At 41.0% G+C, this 17,865-nt stretch overlaps 1 protein-coding gene across 1 annotated transcript in view; it reads right to left on the bottom strand.

Moving 5' to 3' along the window:
- Nucleotides 1-17,865, bottom strand: part of nsmfb (NMDA receptor synaptonuclear signaling and neuronal migration factor b) — a 46,085-nt gene that overhangs the window by 15,303 nt on the left and 12,917 nt on the right. The window contains exons 6-14 of the mRNA XM_080432861.1: nt 13,012-13,083; nt 8,181-8,233; nt 6,314-6,403; nt 5,106-5,236; nt 3,871-3,954; nt 3,520-3,553; nt 1,900-1,970; nt 1,181-1,260; nt 526-628 (exon numbers count right to left, since the gene is read on the bottom strand). Of these exons, the coding sequence (XP_080288987.1) occupies nt 526-628; nt 1,181-1,260; nt 1,900-1,970; nt 3,520-3,553; nt 3,871-3,954; nt 5,106-5,236; nt 6,314-6,403; nt 8,181-8,233; nt 13,012-13,083 (718 nt within the window). The remainder of the gene's footprint in view (nt 1-525; nt 629-1,180; nt 1,261-1,899; nt 1,971-3,519; nt 3,554-3,870; nt 3,955-5,105; nt 5,237-6,313; nt 6,404-8,180; nt 8,234-13,011; nt 13,084-17,865) is intronic.

The following is a 17,865-nucleotide window of genomic DNA, read 5'->3' as shown; positions in this document are numbered from 1 at the left end:
TGTATACAGTGTGTGTCAATGTGGTTGTAAGAGCATGTGTTTGCATTGCAGAGCAGGGAAGCTGTCATTGTGTTTGTGTGTGTGTGTGTGTGTGTGTGTGTGTGTGTGTGTGTGTGTGTGTGTGTGTGTGTGTGTGTGTGTGTGTGTGTGTGTGTGTGTGTGTGTGTGTGTGTGTGTGTGTGTGTGTGTGTGTGTGTGAGAGTGCGTGCGTGCGTAGTCTGTCTACATAACAAAATGTGCCTGTGAGCGTTTGCCCATGAATTGGCGCACATGCAAATGAGTGTGCCTGCACACAGGTTTATGAACATACACACACTCATAGTAAATCACCAACCAGCAGTGTGTGGGAGTTGTTAACTGTTTATGACTACATTTATGACCTAAAACATGTGTAGCATACATCAGGTCTATATCTCATTCCGGACTGCCGTTTTCTTCTATTCTGTTTTTGTATTTATCAGGTATTGTAAAATACGGTAGAGGGAACAATTATAGATTATATTTAAGTGATTTATTCCACCATACCTTCTCTCCATTAGCGCTCCCCAACACATAGCAACCCATGATGTGAATGAGGTTGGGCTCTGGGTTGAGCTTGCTCATAAGTCGACTAAGCTTTTTCCAGAACCTGATCATACAGAAGAGAGAGAGGGAGAGAGACAGAAAGAAAGACAGACACACACAGGGAAGGGGTGGGTAGGGAGAGAGAGAGAGAGGAATTAACCAGACAATTTCCGTATGTCGACAAAAGTCTAAATGTTCATGAACATAGGAGACATTTTGTTCTGCTGACCGCATTTAGATTGCGATTGTCTTGCTTAGCCAAACCATCTACATTGTTTTTAAAACTAGATGGGATTACTATGTACTTTGACACCGCTAAGTCGCTAACCACTCCAGGAGGATTGACCACAGATAATAAAAGCAAAGACATACAAGAAAAGGCAAAGACAGACAGACAGACCAGCAGACATGACAATTGTAATGGTTCACCTGGGCACAGGTGAGCCTTATTTAATAGTTTGGTTTGGTTCTAGGAGTAGAAAGCAGGTTATTATTAAAGGCCACCTGCAGTATGTTACTGTAGCTTGTGAAATTGGGTGCTGGATGACTGAGTGTACAACAGTCTACAGTAACCCTATGTGCACTTTATTTATGTAGAGAAGAGTACAAATCTTACTGAATCATGTCTTCTTCCTTTTCAACCTTGGCAAATGTGGCAACTTTGTTCTTCAGTAGGTAGAGATGCCCTGGACCTCCCTGGAGAAGCATTGCCTTATTATGATTATACAATGATTTGCTGTTGTGCCATTATTAACATTATCAACTCAATCTTGCTCATATTTATAATTTAAAGTTAGAGTTTCTCTGTGCAACTGTATGAGTAAGCAGTGGAATGCTTGCTCATACATAATTTCAACTTTGGCATCATTGAAATTATTTTAGTAATAATTACATGTCACATTAACCTGTAATTTTACAGGTTAGGCATTTAGCAGATGCTCTTAATCCAGAGCGATTTACAGTAAGCAAGGACACAAGATAATACATCATAAAACATAATAATATGCATAATACATCAAATGCATAAACATAATAATCTATTAATAAAGTAATACATACGTAAACCAAGAACCTATCATCAGCCTACATTGAAACTATACACACTATAATATAGGATGCCAGGCCAACAATGACCTGGCATCTGTCTACATAACATGCTATCTACTGTAAGTTACATTTTAGCCTGCATAATCCTACAAGGTGGTCAAGGCTCCTATGTGATGGAGAGAGGCAGATACATTTTACATTTGAATAATTTTTGTTTGATATTCATCAATTTGAACAACACGTACCTCGCTGTTAAAAAAAGAATAAAGAATCTCTCTGTTCTCTCACCTGACAAAAGATGAGCATGTTCCAGATCCTACAGCCTTTTCGGTATGCAGTCAGCTTCTTCTCAACCTCCTCTAAGAGACATGAAGATATAGACATAAAATGGAGGGAGAGAGAGAGAGAGAGGAGATAAGTTCCCCAACCGTCCACATGATAATGAAGGAGACACCTGACAGTCCTCTGAGGACAGCGGTACACACACACACACACACACACACACACACACACACACACACACACACACACACACACACACACACACACACACACACACACACACACACACACACACACACACACACACACACACACACACACACACACACACACACACACACACACACACACACACACACACACACACACACACACACACAAGCTTCCTCTTATTGTCTCCGGCAGGCCGTAAGGCATGGCGAGAGAGTATGTTTTACCCCCTGTCCGTCCGTCCGTGTGTCCGTCCGTCATTCTGTCATTTTGTGTACAGCTAATCTCTGGCACCGTTGGCTTGATCGCAGTGAAACTGTGCACACACACTCCCTGGATGCCAGAGCAGAACCTCTGCCCTACATTTTTCAAATGGGTCTTTTATAGCGCCACCAGGAGGCCGCTTTTTGCAAAACAATTTCTTCAGTACTCCTACAGATTTTATCCAAACATCACGCAAATCAGTACACAGTATCTCTATAGTCATGTGATCAACACGGCTCTGTCCAATTTCCCATATTCCATCCTGATTGGCTAAGGTTGGCTTCCAAAGTTTGCAGGATTGCCCCGTTTTCAACAAAATGCCTCAAATCATGAACGCAGCTTGCGATTTCCGTGAGATTTCACACGTACGTTCCCACTAGGCCGAGGAAGAAATGCCACTTGAACATTTTCAAATCAGCCTCATGGTGGCGCTATAAAAGGCCAATTTGGTTTTAACTATAACTGCACCGATCTGCGTGAAACTTTGCACGCACACTCCCTAGAGGCCAAGGAAAAACAACTGCCCTGCATTTTTCACATTTGCCTTTCATAGCGCCACCAGGAGGCCGACTTATGTAAAACACATTTTTTGATATTAAGCCTTCAGAATGTATCCAAATTTCACGCAAATCGGTACACATGATCTCTATAGTATAGTTTTTCATATTCCATCCTGATTGGCTAACATTGACATCTAAAGTTTGCAGGAGTGGCCCGTTTTGAACAAAATGCCACAAATCATGAATGCAGTGTCCGATTGCGTTGACACTTTGCACGCACATTCGCACTACGTTGAAGAACAAATTCCACCCTTTTAACATTGCCCTATTATAGCGCCACCATGAGGCCGATTTTGCAACACTTTTCTTTTTTATATTACTCCTACAAATTCAAACATCATGCAAATCGGTACCTATTGTCTCTATAGTCAAGTGATCAAGATGGTTCCATCCGATTTTTCATATTCCATCCTGATTGGCGAGTTCCAAACATTGCTGCCCCACAATAACCTACCTGACCTGGCGGAGACCTGTGCTCCGAGGAGCACTTTTTCTAGTTCCTTTTGTTTTCACTTTGGATTTGGAAATTTTCAACAATATGTACATACTACAACACATGCACAGATGATGCACACACACATATCATACTCACCAAGGATGTCATCAAATGTGGCATGCTCGTGATCCTGTAAGAGCAAGATAATCAATATGTAATTTTACCTAACGGTGTACACAATACAGGATCTATTATTAAATAGCTATTAGCTACTGAGAGCGTTGTAAATACAAAAATGAATAGATTTACCACACATCATTATCATTAGTGTTCATATAAAACCACTGATGAAATCTAATTATGTTCCTGGCTTAATTATATTTATTACAAAAGATTTCTCACATCCATGATTTTGTTGGTTTCCAGTGTTGACCTCTAAAGGCCTTTAAAAGAGTATGTGAGTGATGTGCCTGTGAACCTATAGTACTTTCTGGAATTGAGGCTCACATAGAGGATGGGAATGACGGATGGGTCGTCTCGACGAATGATGTTGGGAACGTACTCAGCCTTCGGCACCTTGGAGGATATCAACTGAGGAGAGAAACCATGATTAGTAAAAAAGCACTATGACTATAACGTTGACCACTGTCGTCAGTATAGTTGTGTTGTGGACTCCACTTGAGTTAGAACAACAAAACAAAATTGACTTCATTACGTTTTCTCTTTAGCACAAAAAGAAAGAAAGATTTTAAAACAATGTATGTATAGATATAGTTATAGTGCTTGGTGTGGAATGGATGATCCTTAATGCCTTGTTATTGATGTATGTGTTATTCAGAGGTAGCAGGGTTTTTTTTTTTATAAAACAAGATTCCCTAGTTCTAATGCACCATAAAATAAGAATTCATGTTCTCCTTTTTTATTGTTTAGGTTGGTCTTGCTATATAGTTGTTGCTTGAGAAGTGTTGTTTTCCTAGTTGACACATCCAAGTTATGCCTCATTTATAAGTTATGCGTACAATGTTGTCCCGTGCCAAAAATACTGAAGCACATCTACAAGCTCACAATGTGTTGCATGTCACAATGCACTGTGAGCATGTAGATAAGCTACTTTTGGCACGGCATTCAGTCGCAAAACTAATTATAAAACTTTAGATACATGTTTGGCTACTGGGCTTGTTGAGATTAGATTAACAATGACATGGCTAGCGAACAATATTTGTCTCATAACAAAAATAGATACAAAAAAGGCAGTGATTCTTTTTTTTGAACACGCTCAACAAAAAACATCTTGCATAAATTTTATGTCAACATTTAGATTTCTGACTGTGTTGGGGTCTTGGCATTGCTGATTCATAATGGATGAAGCTTGTATTGTGATATATTTGCTTAATTTTTTGAGAACCAAATAGAGGTCTATAGAATAGAAGAATGTCATCGTTCCATCCTTTCATAAAACTCAATATCGTTGCTGTCGGGTAGAAACCTGTCCATGTCCAAAACTATTAATTTTCAGGATTCAAATAAAAAATAACAATTGCCGATCTACAAGCTCAAAACAAATCACGTTTTGAGTTTGTAGATCGGCTATTTTTGTGTGACACTGTAGTATGATCAAGTAGGGCATTAATTTAGGAAAAACATAAAAAATTAAAACATGGAAATATATTCAACTGGACCTGGGAGAGAGCAGGCCACATACAGTATTTATGGCTGCACACTATAGTGAGAGAAGCACACACCATGATCTTTGGGGGTATAAAGTCCTCTCCTTCACAGGCCACCCTCTCTGCCTCTCTCTCCTCCTCCCAGTCTGTGTCCTCCTCACACGAACCTTCATCCAATGTCCCTGAGGAGGTCTGCAGGTCCCCACCTGACACACACACACAGTAATTAAAGACATGCACATGTGAGCATGGCCAAGTACACCCAGGCATGAATGATTAAGCACACACACATGCACGCAGACACAAACATTTAACCCCATACAAAAACACATGAGAAAGGGTGCGCGCGCACACACATGAGAAAGGGTGCACACACACACACACACACACACACACACACACACACACACACACACACACACACACACACACACACACACACACACACACACACACACACACACACACACACACACACACACACACACACACACACACACACACACACACACACACACACACACACACACCAACAAAGGGGCAGATGAAAGGAGAGTACAAAAATAAGATTAGAGGGAAGGGCTCATTCAAATACAGCACACCTGGTACAACACACACACACAAACAAAATAGAACCTTCCATGACGCTCAGACACAACACAAAAGACACAACACAGAATTTTGAGAGGACAGAGATATGAATGAAGGACAGATTGTGCATTAGAGGAAGAGGAGGCAGAGAGGGATGAAATGCACTGAATGTTCTGTTCTCTGAACGTAGATACAAACATGGTACAAACACACATGGACAGCCAATACGTGTGTGTGTGTGTGTGTGTGTGTGTGTGTGTGTGTGTGTGTGTGTGTGTGTGTGTGTGTGTGTGTGTGTGTGTGTGTGTGTGTGTGTGTGTGTGTGTGTGTGTGTGTGGGGGTGTGTGTGGGGGTGTGTGTGTGTGTGTGTGTGTGTGTGTGCACACATGCGTATATGAGCTCAATGCATCTGTGCATCATGTGTTATCAAGGCATGTGTGTGGGAGTGCAGACAGTATAGTATGGATGTGTCCATGCATGTGTATCTGTGTGCATGTGTGATAGATAGATAGATAGATAGATACAAACATGGTACAGTAGGAAGCACACATGGACAGGCAATACGTGTGTGTGTGTGTGTGTGTGTGTGTGTGTGTGTGTGTGTGTGTGTGTGTGTGTGTGTGTGTGTGTGTGTGTGTGTGTGTGTATATGCGTGCGTGTGTGCGTGCGTGCGTGTGTGTTGGTAGACCCACTGTCTCTGGAGCCATGCAGTGAGTCAGGCTTGATGGGGGTGGGGTCACTCCATGAGCGGCTGAAACTCTTTGCTCGGCGCTCAGCAAAGGCTAATGAAGTCAGAGGAGAAATGGTCACACACACGCCCACCATTACCACCAACACCAGTGCAAACACGCGTTTCGGCCACAGCCTTCCTCTGAGGAAGACCGAAGGCCGAAACGCGTCACGCGTTCCCATTAAATAAGAATGTTTATCTGAGCCAGTCTTGCATCCTTCATTTTGAAGTGCCGCTTTTTCCACTTTGGTGCTATTTGAATCTAGTTATATTTATAGCTGAGCACCCACTGCCTAAACAAAAAGGCAACCGTTATTGTACCATAGGCCTGACCTCGACTAAGTCGAATAGTCGACTGGTTAGTCGCGGGGGGTCCGAGTCGACTGTGTGTCTCTTAGTCGAATCTAGTCGAAAAAATGTAAAATAAAATAGTTTTTTCTTTTTTTTTTTTTTTTTTAAGGGCCAAAAATGTTTTAAATTGTTTTTTGGCCAAGTCTACACCTGCACCACACGTAACTTCCACTTTATTCTTCTTATTCCTCGTCTTTGTATTGATTGTTTGTGTTGGAGCGCCTCAGTGCGGCTGCAGAGTTCATGTGCAACCTCTTCCAGAGAGAGATAGACACTAGAAACTCTGCTGGAGACACAAAACAAACTGTATCCTTTGAAATAAAATGTATTTTGGCCCCAAAAAAGAAATAAGATTTGTTTTTGTTTTTTTGTTTTTTGCATTAGTCGACTGCCAGTCGACTATTGGCAATTAGTCGCCAATTAGATTCGACTAAACAAATCCTTAGTCGGGGACAGGCCTATTGTACCACTACCACTACAAACACTGCTGATGTACCAACACCATCACCCATCACTGAAATGCATGGACTATTTTAATTTGCTAAGATTAATTTAGACTTTATATAACAATTACGCATACCAATTTCTCTCACAAAAAGTTAAAAAGACTGCGTGCGTCATTGGTGCAGTTTGAATTCCCTGACTTGCTTCCAATTTGTGCCCTTCAATTCTCTTGAACATTTTGGACGGAAGCTGTGGTCTTTTAACTAAATTAGAGCTTCTTGGCTGGCTCCCTCTTTGCAGAACAAGTGAGAACAGAAAACTACTTAAAACCATCTCTAAAGAGCACAGAGCTGTGCCAGTGCTTTGTTTAGACAAGCTTTATCAAGACTTAACATTACCATTTATCACAGTGGACAGATACTTCCAAGTTCCTGCACTAATGGAGCCTGTGTGTGCGTGTTTTTCATCTTAACTGCTGACATATTATTTTACTATTATGTTTCATAAAGTATCTAATATGAAAATGAAAACTTTTCCTAGTTTGGAATACAAGTTCCTAGTTTATTAAAAACTAGTTTATCCTAGTTTAGTATTCTTCTAAAGATGTGTTGTGCTCAACTATAACGCGTGTCCATTTTATTCCCAGAATGCAAACTAGCATACATACATATTCAACAGGAAGCTGCACCAAATGTAGTAATAATAATGTAGTATGTAATGAACACACACACACACACACACAAACAACAAAAAAATGTAATCAGACAAGACTCAAGATAGATGTCTGCTTCATGTTTGTAGACTACTGTGATATTGCATCTTTGATGATTTAGGGATGCTCCCCAACAACACTTCAAATCACTTCAAATCACTCATTGATCACCATTGCATATGCAGTAGAGTAGATCACAACATGGGGAGAGCAAATACAGGAGTAATGAAGTTGAGGCTTGAGTGTGATGGCACACTCAAGCCACATTATGTATGCTAAACATGAACAAACACTTACAGACGCACCCCCCACACACACTTACTCTGAGTCTTCATCCTGCGGCTCCCGACCATCCGGAGTTGTTTCCGGAAATTTCTGCAGAAGACAGACATAAAGGGAAAGGGTAGACAGAAAGGTAAGAAACATGGACATGAATTGTGTGAGAGATGAAGAAAGAGAACAGAAACAGCATGGAGAAAAAGGTGCCAAGAGAGAGAAAGATAAGGAGAGAAAGAGAGACAGAGATCAAGTGCACCCAACATACAGAAACAGTACAGTATATACAGTAATATACTAGTCGGATGCTTGACCGTGTCTTGTTAAAGGGATGAGTGTTTGAAGTTATTCAGCCATCTTACATCCTCCATGGACATTGCACATCAAAACAGGAACAGGGAGATTCGGTTTTATTTTGAAATATAACTAAAGCCCCTTGAGATACAGCATCTCGTTTTCGAGGGGACCCATGGATAGGCTGATTATTCTTTCAATGGCATGATAACAAACCGCATAACTTTATTGACTTGCAGGGGGGCTTTTTTTAGCTGAATGTCGGATTGTCGTTAGAAGTCTAAGACTGAACCCTAGTCCCTTTCATGGTTGACAGATGTGCACTCTTTGAGCAAAGCCCATTTGCATGCATACACGTGCACACATTTTCACATGTGAATGTGTTCAACTGCCCTTTTTGGTAGACAGTTCCCCAGGGTAACCAGTGGTCTACATTTTGGTCACTTGGAAATGCAAAGCACAATCACTGATTTCACGGTTTTGCAACTAAGCAGTTTCTCGGTTGAAAACATAGCGTTGTCACGTTGCTTCAGTGCATTTTGTAAATTAAGCATTAATCTGTCTCTCTCACTGCTGGGTACCTGGCATTATGTCAGCACAGTTAAAATACCTACCCAACATGAATATTAAACATGCTTTTTTATGTGCATGTGCTAAGTTCACCTGCAGCAAGACCAACACAAAATGGGAAGAAAGGGGTAGAGAAAAGATATGTTCTTCTGAAAGACTCAGACATGGACTACACTTCATTATCATCCAGGGTTTGTAAGACTGCTATGCCTTCTAAATCACTCTCGTTCTATCATATTCATACAGTATAAATCAATTTGGTCCAGTTTAGTCCTATCCAATCCAATCCAGTGCAATCAAAACGAATTTCAAAAAAATGTTATCCCTCGATTTTGTAACCCTTTTTTTCACCCGGTGCCAATTTTCAAAGTGATCTTGGGCACTACACTCCCCCCACCAGCCTAATTTGAACTAATTCCTTTTAGTTAAATTAATTCAATTTTTACCTTCGCTGTCTAGACACTGGGAGATATTTGGCTTGCAGTTACACAATAAAACCATATCATAGACATAGACCATGAAGACAGACAAACATCAGTTAATAAAACCAGAGAATCAATAGAGCCTGCTGTACTTAAAAGAGTTCACCCATCAGGACAAGCCAGAGCCTTCCTCTAGTGCATCACCAATACTGTCTCCCTCTTCCTAGCATCTAGCTCAATATCCACTTAAGCCCCATTTTGTCCTACTATAAATGAGCAAAATCTGTGTGTGTGCGTCTCTGTGTGCGTGAGTGCATGTGTGCATGTCTGTCTGCACGTCTGTAGTTCTAACAGACTGACTTCAAACTTGAGGGATTGCGGTGCCTGGGGTTGAGTAGATCGGATAGGCGGTTGTCCAGAACCACCGTCCAAAATGCCCATATATGGACATACCCATATGTCAAACTCGGTGTGCATTGACGAGGACCAGAGGGACGGGTACAATGGGTACTCTGACAAAGGGTACAATGGGTAAGGCATACTGTAACTGCGTGGGGCATGCATTTCCAACTTGGATCGCTACAGACTAGACCAGGCACAGGTCTAGTACTTAAAAATGGCAAAAAATTGCATTGTTTTTTTTATTTAGCTATTTTTGTCTCATCTGTTTAAGGAAATAGGTAGCTGATATAATGCACTTTTACCTTAGCGCTAGGTATACTCTTGGTTGCTTGTTTTTGCAGAAAATGCACTTAAGGCTTCCGGTGATTAGTAGTTTTCGTTCCCTACCTATGTTGAATGCACTTATTGTAAGTCGCTTTGGATAAAAGCGTCTGCTAAATGACTGTAATGTAATTGTGAGGTTTTAGATCGGCTATCTACACCGGCTATTTTTGAAATTGTTGAAAAAATAAAATGTTTTGAAAGTTTTTCAAAAATGTCTATAATGACCATGATCTGATCGTCTCTGTACAAAGGACAAACTAATTTAAAGTACATATACTAACATATCCAGATATACTAAGTGATAATAGATGACACATTTAATTTAAATAAGGCAAATAATCCTGCATGAAATATGAAAACAAGTAAAAACTTCATCAAAAGTCCTTTTTGCCAGTTCAAATGAACGTGTGCAAAAGACTGGCTTTTTATTTGCCAGTTCAAATGAAACATTGCCTCGTCAACGACGGCCATGTGAGTTATTGAGTGTCAGCTCTGTTAGTTGTGAAAGCATAGCTTGAAATAGATGGATGAGTCAGAGGGAGAGAGGGAGCGGGGGGGGGGGGGCTTCAATCAGCCTGTCAGTTGTTTAACTGGCTGTGTTTGGTGCTGGCTGACAACAGCTTTTAAAATCACTAATCATGTCAAGACGACTCACAATCACGCCTGCATGGTGCGTTGTGTATGAGTGTGTCTGGCTACATAGATGTTAATGCAAGAGTTGGTATGTGTGTTGTCAGTGCACTGTCTCTTCCAAACTTCTCAAACCAGTCCTGACCTTTTATAAAAAACCCTCCACAAATAAAATGCCTTGCTTATTAAAACACACCTAATTGGATTTGTTAACTGTGCTGTACCTCGTCTAACAACCCTGGGGGCGGGTTGATGGCTCCGCCATTTAATGCCGTTACCAAATGCACGCACATATTGTAGAACAGTTCATGACATGTCACAGGGTTGTTGAGTGTAATTTGTTGTCTCTACCTCCACTATGTGGTTTAAAAGAGCAAAAGTACCTTATACCAGTGGCTCTCAACTGCAGTCCTGGGGAGTGGGGACTGCCAAGCACTTCATCATAAAAATCATATTTACCAACAATGCAATTTCTTTTTTTCTTTATTTAGCCAATTATTTGTATTCCTTTTTCCCCCCAATTTACTCGTTATGCCAATTAATTCCTCCCCACACACATTTCTGTGTTGTCACTGCTGTTGTATCCTACCGACTCACCCGCCAGTGAGGAGCCTCCACCGGGAGGACGTAGGGCCTTCGTCCTACTACTCCCGCCCAACACTCCCTGCCGCCCGGCTTCCCTCCCCCGAACACGGGCCAATTATGTTCGCATAGACGACAAAGCCGGATGCACCGCGGTGGATCCGAACCCACAACCTCCGTGGTGGTGGGCCACCCGAGCGCACAATACCATTTCTATATTAGGCCCTGATCAGCGAGTCACACAGACAAATGCACAGTGTGCATTTTTAACTCTTTCATTGCCACACTTATTTCAGACTGTGTCGTCCCAGTGCCAGGAAAAAGGTTTGTTTTTTAACATTGAAGTGAATGGAGCAGCAATTTTTTGGATAGCGTTATCTCCTAGTTCCTTTGAGATAAACAAAAAAAAAAAAGACCAAAAAAAAGAAAATTATAAAAAAATAAAAATAAAAAATAAATCGGCATTTCCGTCCGTGGCCATGAGAGCCATAGAGCCATCGGACAGGAATTCCCGTTTTTGGCAGTTAAAGAGTTAATGAAATGCTGCTTTCTCAAAGTCACTCTCCACTTAACCTAAACAACTCTTCTCCAGAGCTCCATTTTGATGCCTACAAGAAATAAGCAGCAGGACACAGAACATCAAACACGTGGACACGGCCAACTGTCCTGTACACCTTGGGAGGGAGAGTGATGTCTGCTGCCAGATATCGATCGGTTTGTTCATTTTGCGCTGCAATGAAGTAAGCTACAGCATTGTATTGACAGACAAGACCAACTTCACACTCCACTGCTCATTCAAGCTGCCGCTGAGAGGAACTCTAGAAACCGACACTCCAGGGAATTCTGGGTAGCTACTCCCCCGCGGGGTGTGTTGCCAAAAGAAAAGAAAACAAAAAGAAGTAGATCTGCTTGGTATACACAGTAAGAGCAGCTACTCAAGACTGGAGAAAGAGTGCACTTAAATGTGGTCGTGCACGTGAAAAAATCGCTAATCAATATGAAGTTCAGAGACATAATTAAAAAGCTCATTATAAACAGAGTTTCCTGAGTAGATTCAGCGTATTGATTGCCAAGAGTGACCATGACATCTACATGCAGGGAGTGTGTGTGTGTGTGTGTGTGTGTGTGTGTGTGTGTGTGTGTGTGTGTGTGTGTGTGTGTGTGTGTGTGTGTGTGTGTGTGTGTGTGTGTGTGTGTGTGTGTGTGTGTGTGTGTGTGTAAAGAGATTAGTGCTCTTTCATCCATCTGATGTTTCACCCATGTCACAATGACCCTACAACACACAAACACACACGCATGCAAACAGGGTATACACACACAAACACTCTGAATGACTACTGACATTAGGAGGACGGAAATGCGTTGGTGTGTTTGCATCTGTATGTCCCTCTGCAAAACGATGATTTTGTGTGTTTGTGTGTGTATGGATGTGTTTGAATTAAAGACAGAAATGGAGAGTAATGTGTGTGTGTGTGTGGGGGGGGGGGGGGGGGGGGGGGGATATAGAGACAAACTAGAAATAGAGACAAACTAAAACTGAGAGCATGTACAGTATATAGGGATTATCAACGGGAACGTTTGGCACAGCACAGCACAGAACATGGACAGAACGGAACGGAACAGAACCGGGACAGGACAGCCAGGAAACTGTACCTCTCCATCATGGTGGCTGACTCCTGCACTCTTTTCCTCCTCTTTCTGTCAGCAATCCCTCGGAAAGCCCTGCTAGGACGTGTCAAAGTATTAACTGGGTTTGGGGTACAGCTTCACTTGAGCCTTGAATTGAAAAGCCAGGGCCCAAAGAATTCCCAATGCAAGGGCTGTCATGGCAACAACTGGAGCGGAGGGGATGGAGGAGTTTCTTCAATGGCCTATGTTCCTCAGGGAATTTAAAGGCCTAAGTAAGTAAGTAAAGAATTCCCAATTAACCTCAACTGAACCCGAGGGATATTAGTTGCTTGTTTAGTGTTTTTGCGACGGGCAATAAAAGCTCCATTGTTGCGTTTTTCAAAAGTTCAACACAAATTTTGTATTTGTATAGGTTTTTCTTTTTACATCTCAAGCCCTATATACAGTACATCGTCATATGACAAATAGTGAAAAAATATCTACAAACTCACAACACGCAATGCAATGCAATGCGTTTAGCTTGTAGATCTGCTATTGCTAGACTGCTTTTTTACGATTTTTGACAATATAATGACATGCACAAAAGAGGGACACCATGTTGAAAGGGGTAAAAGCAATGCTGCATTGAAACCGTTATTGAAACTCAGCCTGAGCAACACCGGTGCCAAACCAATACAGGCTTCTGCCATTCTCCCCTGGGGAATGAATGGGCATAACATGTCAAGCTCTTGCCAGGTGAGGGAGAGGTTAGAGGGGTTGTAATGAGGTCACGTGTTAGTGTGAGAGAGATGTTGTAAACACAGGTAGTGATTAGACTCAGCAGCACAGGGGTGTGCAGACACATGCACACACACACACACACACACACACACACAAAAAATATTTTTGAGATCGTATTTAGGCCTGTCACAATTATTCCATAATCGCCTGATCTCAGTTAATTGAGATAATTGTATTATTTTCATCGTAATTGTTTCTATCTGATCTAAATCTTGTGAGTCATTTTCTGTCTCTCTCCACTATGTAGTTTAATAGAATAAAAATACCTTAGAAGCTGGTTTTCAGCTACAGTCTTGGGGACTCTGATAGACTTCTGTTTGCCAAGCACTTAACCATAATTATTCAACAACTCTATATTAGTCCCTGATCAGTGAGTCACACAGGAAAATATGTTGATTTATCTCAAGAAATGGATCCAAGTGGAGCCTTATGGATTCGGTTTACCGTGCAGAATGACAACCAGCAGTACTCTGACTCCAAGACTAGATTGGAAAATGTTCTAATTAAGTGCCGCATTCTCAAAGTCAATCTCCACTTTCCCTAACAACTCTTCTCCAGAGCTAGTACATTTTGACACCTTCAAGATATAAGCAGGACACAGAACGACAAACACATGGACACAACCAACTGTCCATTCACCGGCAACACCGCAGTCTATATTAGTACCTGATCAGTGAGTTACACAGTAGAAAATGCAGTGTTCATTTATCTCAGTTGTAGAAATTGACCAAAGTGGTGCAGTGTGTTGATGTGTTCCTGCTCCAGGGTTACCAAGGTTACGGCTACTGTACATGGTGAGTAAAGTGACTGATTGGTTTGGATAAGTAGGTATAGTACAGTAGGACCATGTGGCAATTCAGCTTTATAGTTATGGAGCAAATGATGTCCCGAAGTGTTGGAGTCCGTCAGCACCAGCTGTCTGTTTTTCTGTCTGCATGACATATCTACTGTATATCTCGCTCTCTTTCTGTGTGTGTGCGTGCGTGCGTGCGTGCGTGCGTGCGTGCGTGCGTGCGTGCGTGCGTGCGTGCGTGCGTGCGTGCGTGCGTGCGTGCGTGCGTGCGTGCGTGCGTGCGTGCGTGCGTGCGTGCGTTCCTGTGTAGTCTTCCCAAAGGGACACGGTTTCAGATGAAATGAATATATCCTGTGACTGTTTCATGACAGAAACAAAGTCATTCAGGGGTTTCATGTTGATGACAGACAAGACGGACAGAAAGACAGGCAAGGGAGCTGATGATCTCCAAGCCTGTCTATAGTAATGTGATTCCTACTGATTATCCCACAGTCCATGTGACACGGACACTGCAGTCAGGTGAAAATCATGCCACAATGTCTCCAAAATCAGCTCCGAAATGTCAACTCAGCAGCGCCGAAAAGCAGAATGCAGCCTCATTTTTATGACTGACAACTAGGAATTTTGAGATTTGAATTTGTACAATATATATCAACTGAGTAACTGACAGATAATATACATCGGCGATGGCTTCCGGGGGAAAAAGTATACACATAGGACCTTGAATTACTGTACAGACATGTGCAAACCAAAATTAGACTGCCCTGGACCTCATGACTTAACTGACAGAGAATCGTTCTCAACAGGATTATCTGAATTCTGAATTCCTATGAACACTAAAAACAGCGCTAGCTCTATGAATAGATAGCCTTACCAAACTCTATTCATTATCATTGCCTTTTGCCTCTCTTAGGATTGAGAAATAGACTGACATAACTGTGTTTCCTGGGGCTACCCATTGTACAGTATGTGATGATGTACCTTTGTAATCATGGTGGCAGGCTTCGTACCCTATTGCGTAACCTATTGCGTAACCTTGTTCCGTTACACAAGCTTCAAGCAAATAAATAGCCTGTTGTATATAGAAAAATGAAAGAGCACTTGAGCATTACATGTGCATTTCAACATTTCTGTTCATGTTTAAATGCAGAGGCTAGATAAGACGCCTGGGCCCACATGTATCTGTCTGTATATGGATTGCCTACTCTGTATTCAAGCAAAAGCACAGTGAATTGCAATAATTCACAATTTGACTTCACTATTTCATATCACTGCACCATGGTACCACAGAGCAAATCTAACTTCAGACACCCAGTCCAGCAGACACGTAGTGTTGGTGGTTAAGACCACAGAAGACAAAACAGCACAAAGGAACAATAGGAAAGGGTTTTAATGGAAGTCACCACAGTGATTAACAGAGAGTGAAAGAGAGCGGGTAGGGGGGCTGCAAATATCTCCATTTTACCAGGTTGCTTAATCTTGCATACAAGTAGTCTAATTTTAAAAAGTGAAAAGATCTGTCAATCGCGTGAGGTAATTTCACTGGTTTCCAGCGGAATTCAGGTTATTGGACCATTATTTTAAACGGTCACTTGTGTCAAGGAAACTGGAACTATCTTTGATACTATTAAAGTATGTGGTATTATCTCACCACTTCTCAGCTGTGTTAACAAAACTTATATACTAAGATGGAAAGCATGATTCAATTCCTTGAGAAAGAAAGAGAATATTTACAGTGACCGGGGGGAATAGGGGTGGAGGAATAGGGGTGGGGTGAAGAGAGCGTTACTTACGATATTCTGCAGTTGTCACAGTTGAAAAGAAGCCAGTGGAAGAGGAGAAAAGAGAGAAAACAAAAATTCAGTTGCATTACAGGATATACTGCGTAGAGTATATAGGTGCAGTGTACACAGACAGGTATGGTATGCAAATGACAGTCTGTTATTTGTCAGCAATAAAAGTTAACCCCAGCAACTCCACTTATCCTAGAAGCAAATCCCATCCACACTCTCCAGCACCAACCTAGCTTGCTTATGTATGTTCTTTTTTTTTTTTTTGTGTATGTGATGTTAAGTATTCTTTCATTTGTCAAGACATTAGCAGAATGTTATTTTAACACCAAGTTAAATTACGCCTCAGGATTATATTATGCACATTATTGTCTGTGTTTTCTATGTTCTCCATGTATATCCAGTCAAGCACATTACATTGACTGTGTGCGACTTAGCCATAGTCAGTGAACAACACAAGGAGAGAGAAAAATGACCCTGGGGTGCCTATTCCTACTCTTCATCTCAAAATAATATCTGTGCACAAGGACACTTTTTGGCAAAATATGAGACCAAATGCTGGCAATATTAAAATCAAGATAATTTACAGAGAAACTAAGAGCCCTCGCATGCGATTACTGGCAGTCTTATGACTTGACTGGATCAGAGCCTAATCGACTCAAATAAGTGAGAGAGCAAAGAGAAGTTGAGGTCAGATGACAGGGAGAGATAAGATAACATATATTATGACAGTTAATGGGGAGTATGCCAAAGTTCCGTCAGCCCTATGTTCCCTCAAAACTCAAAACTAACCACAACCCTAAACTGTTGGAACATTGGGCTGAGGGAACGAACATATAGGCATGACCCCGGATAAAATGTGGTTTAGAATACAATACTGATAAAAGCAGTAAAAGAAAGTACTGTACACAAGTTTCAAAAAAATATATATAAAAAAATTAAAATAACTGAAACTGGCATTGTCAGATATAATAATAATAAACTTTGTTCATATAACACGTACCTTTCTAAAACTTGCTTTACAAATACAATAACAATGTGCCAAAATCAGTGGTGTAAAGTAACTAAGTACATTTACTCAAGTACTGTACTTAAGTACAATTTTGAGGTATTTTTTACTTTACCGGAGTATTTCCAATTTTCAGTACTTTTACTTACTTTTAATATTGTACTTTCACTCCACTACAATTATTTGATAACTGTAGTTACTAGTTACTTTGCAGATATACATTTATTACATTATAAAACATACATTAACCACTTCAGCCCTATTTTATACCTAGGCTATTTGAAAATAGCCAATCTACAAGCTCGCGTTGTGAGCTTGTAGATAGTCTATTTTCAAATATTTTTGTACTTTTACTTTTGGTACATTTTGATACCAATACTTTTGTACTTTTACTCAAGTCAATTTTTAATTCCGGACTTTTACTTGTAGTATTTCTACAATGCAGTATTGATTATTTTACTTAAGTAAGAAATGTGAGTACCTTTTCCACAACTGGCCAAAATACA

The sequence above is a fragment of the Gymnoscopelus braueri genome (assembly GCF_963280865.1).
Source record: "Gymnoscopelus braueri genome assembly, chromosome: 7".
NCBI lineage: Eukaryota > Metazoa > Chordata > Actinopteri > Myctophiformes > Myctophidae > Gymnoscopelus > Gymnoscopelus braueri.
The sequence above is the reverse complement of the archived record's forward strand: the minus strand, read 5'-3'. Positions and strand labels throughout refer to the sequence as shown.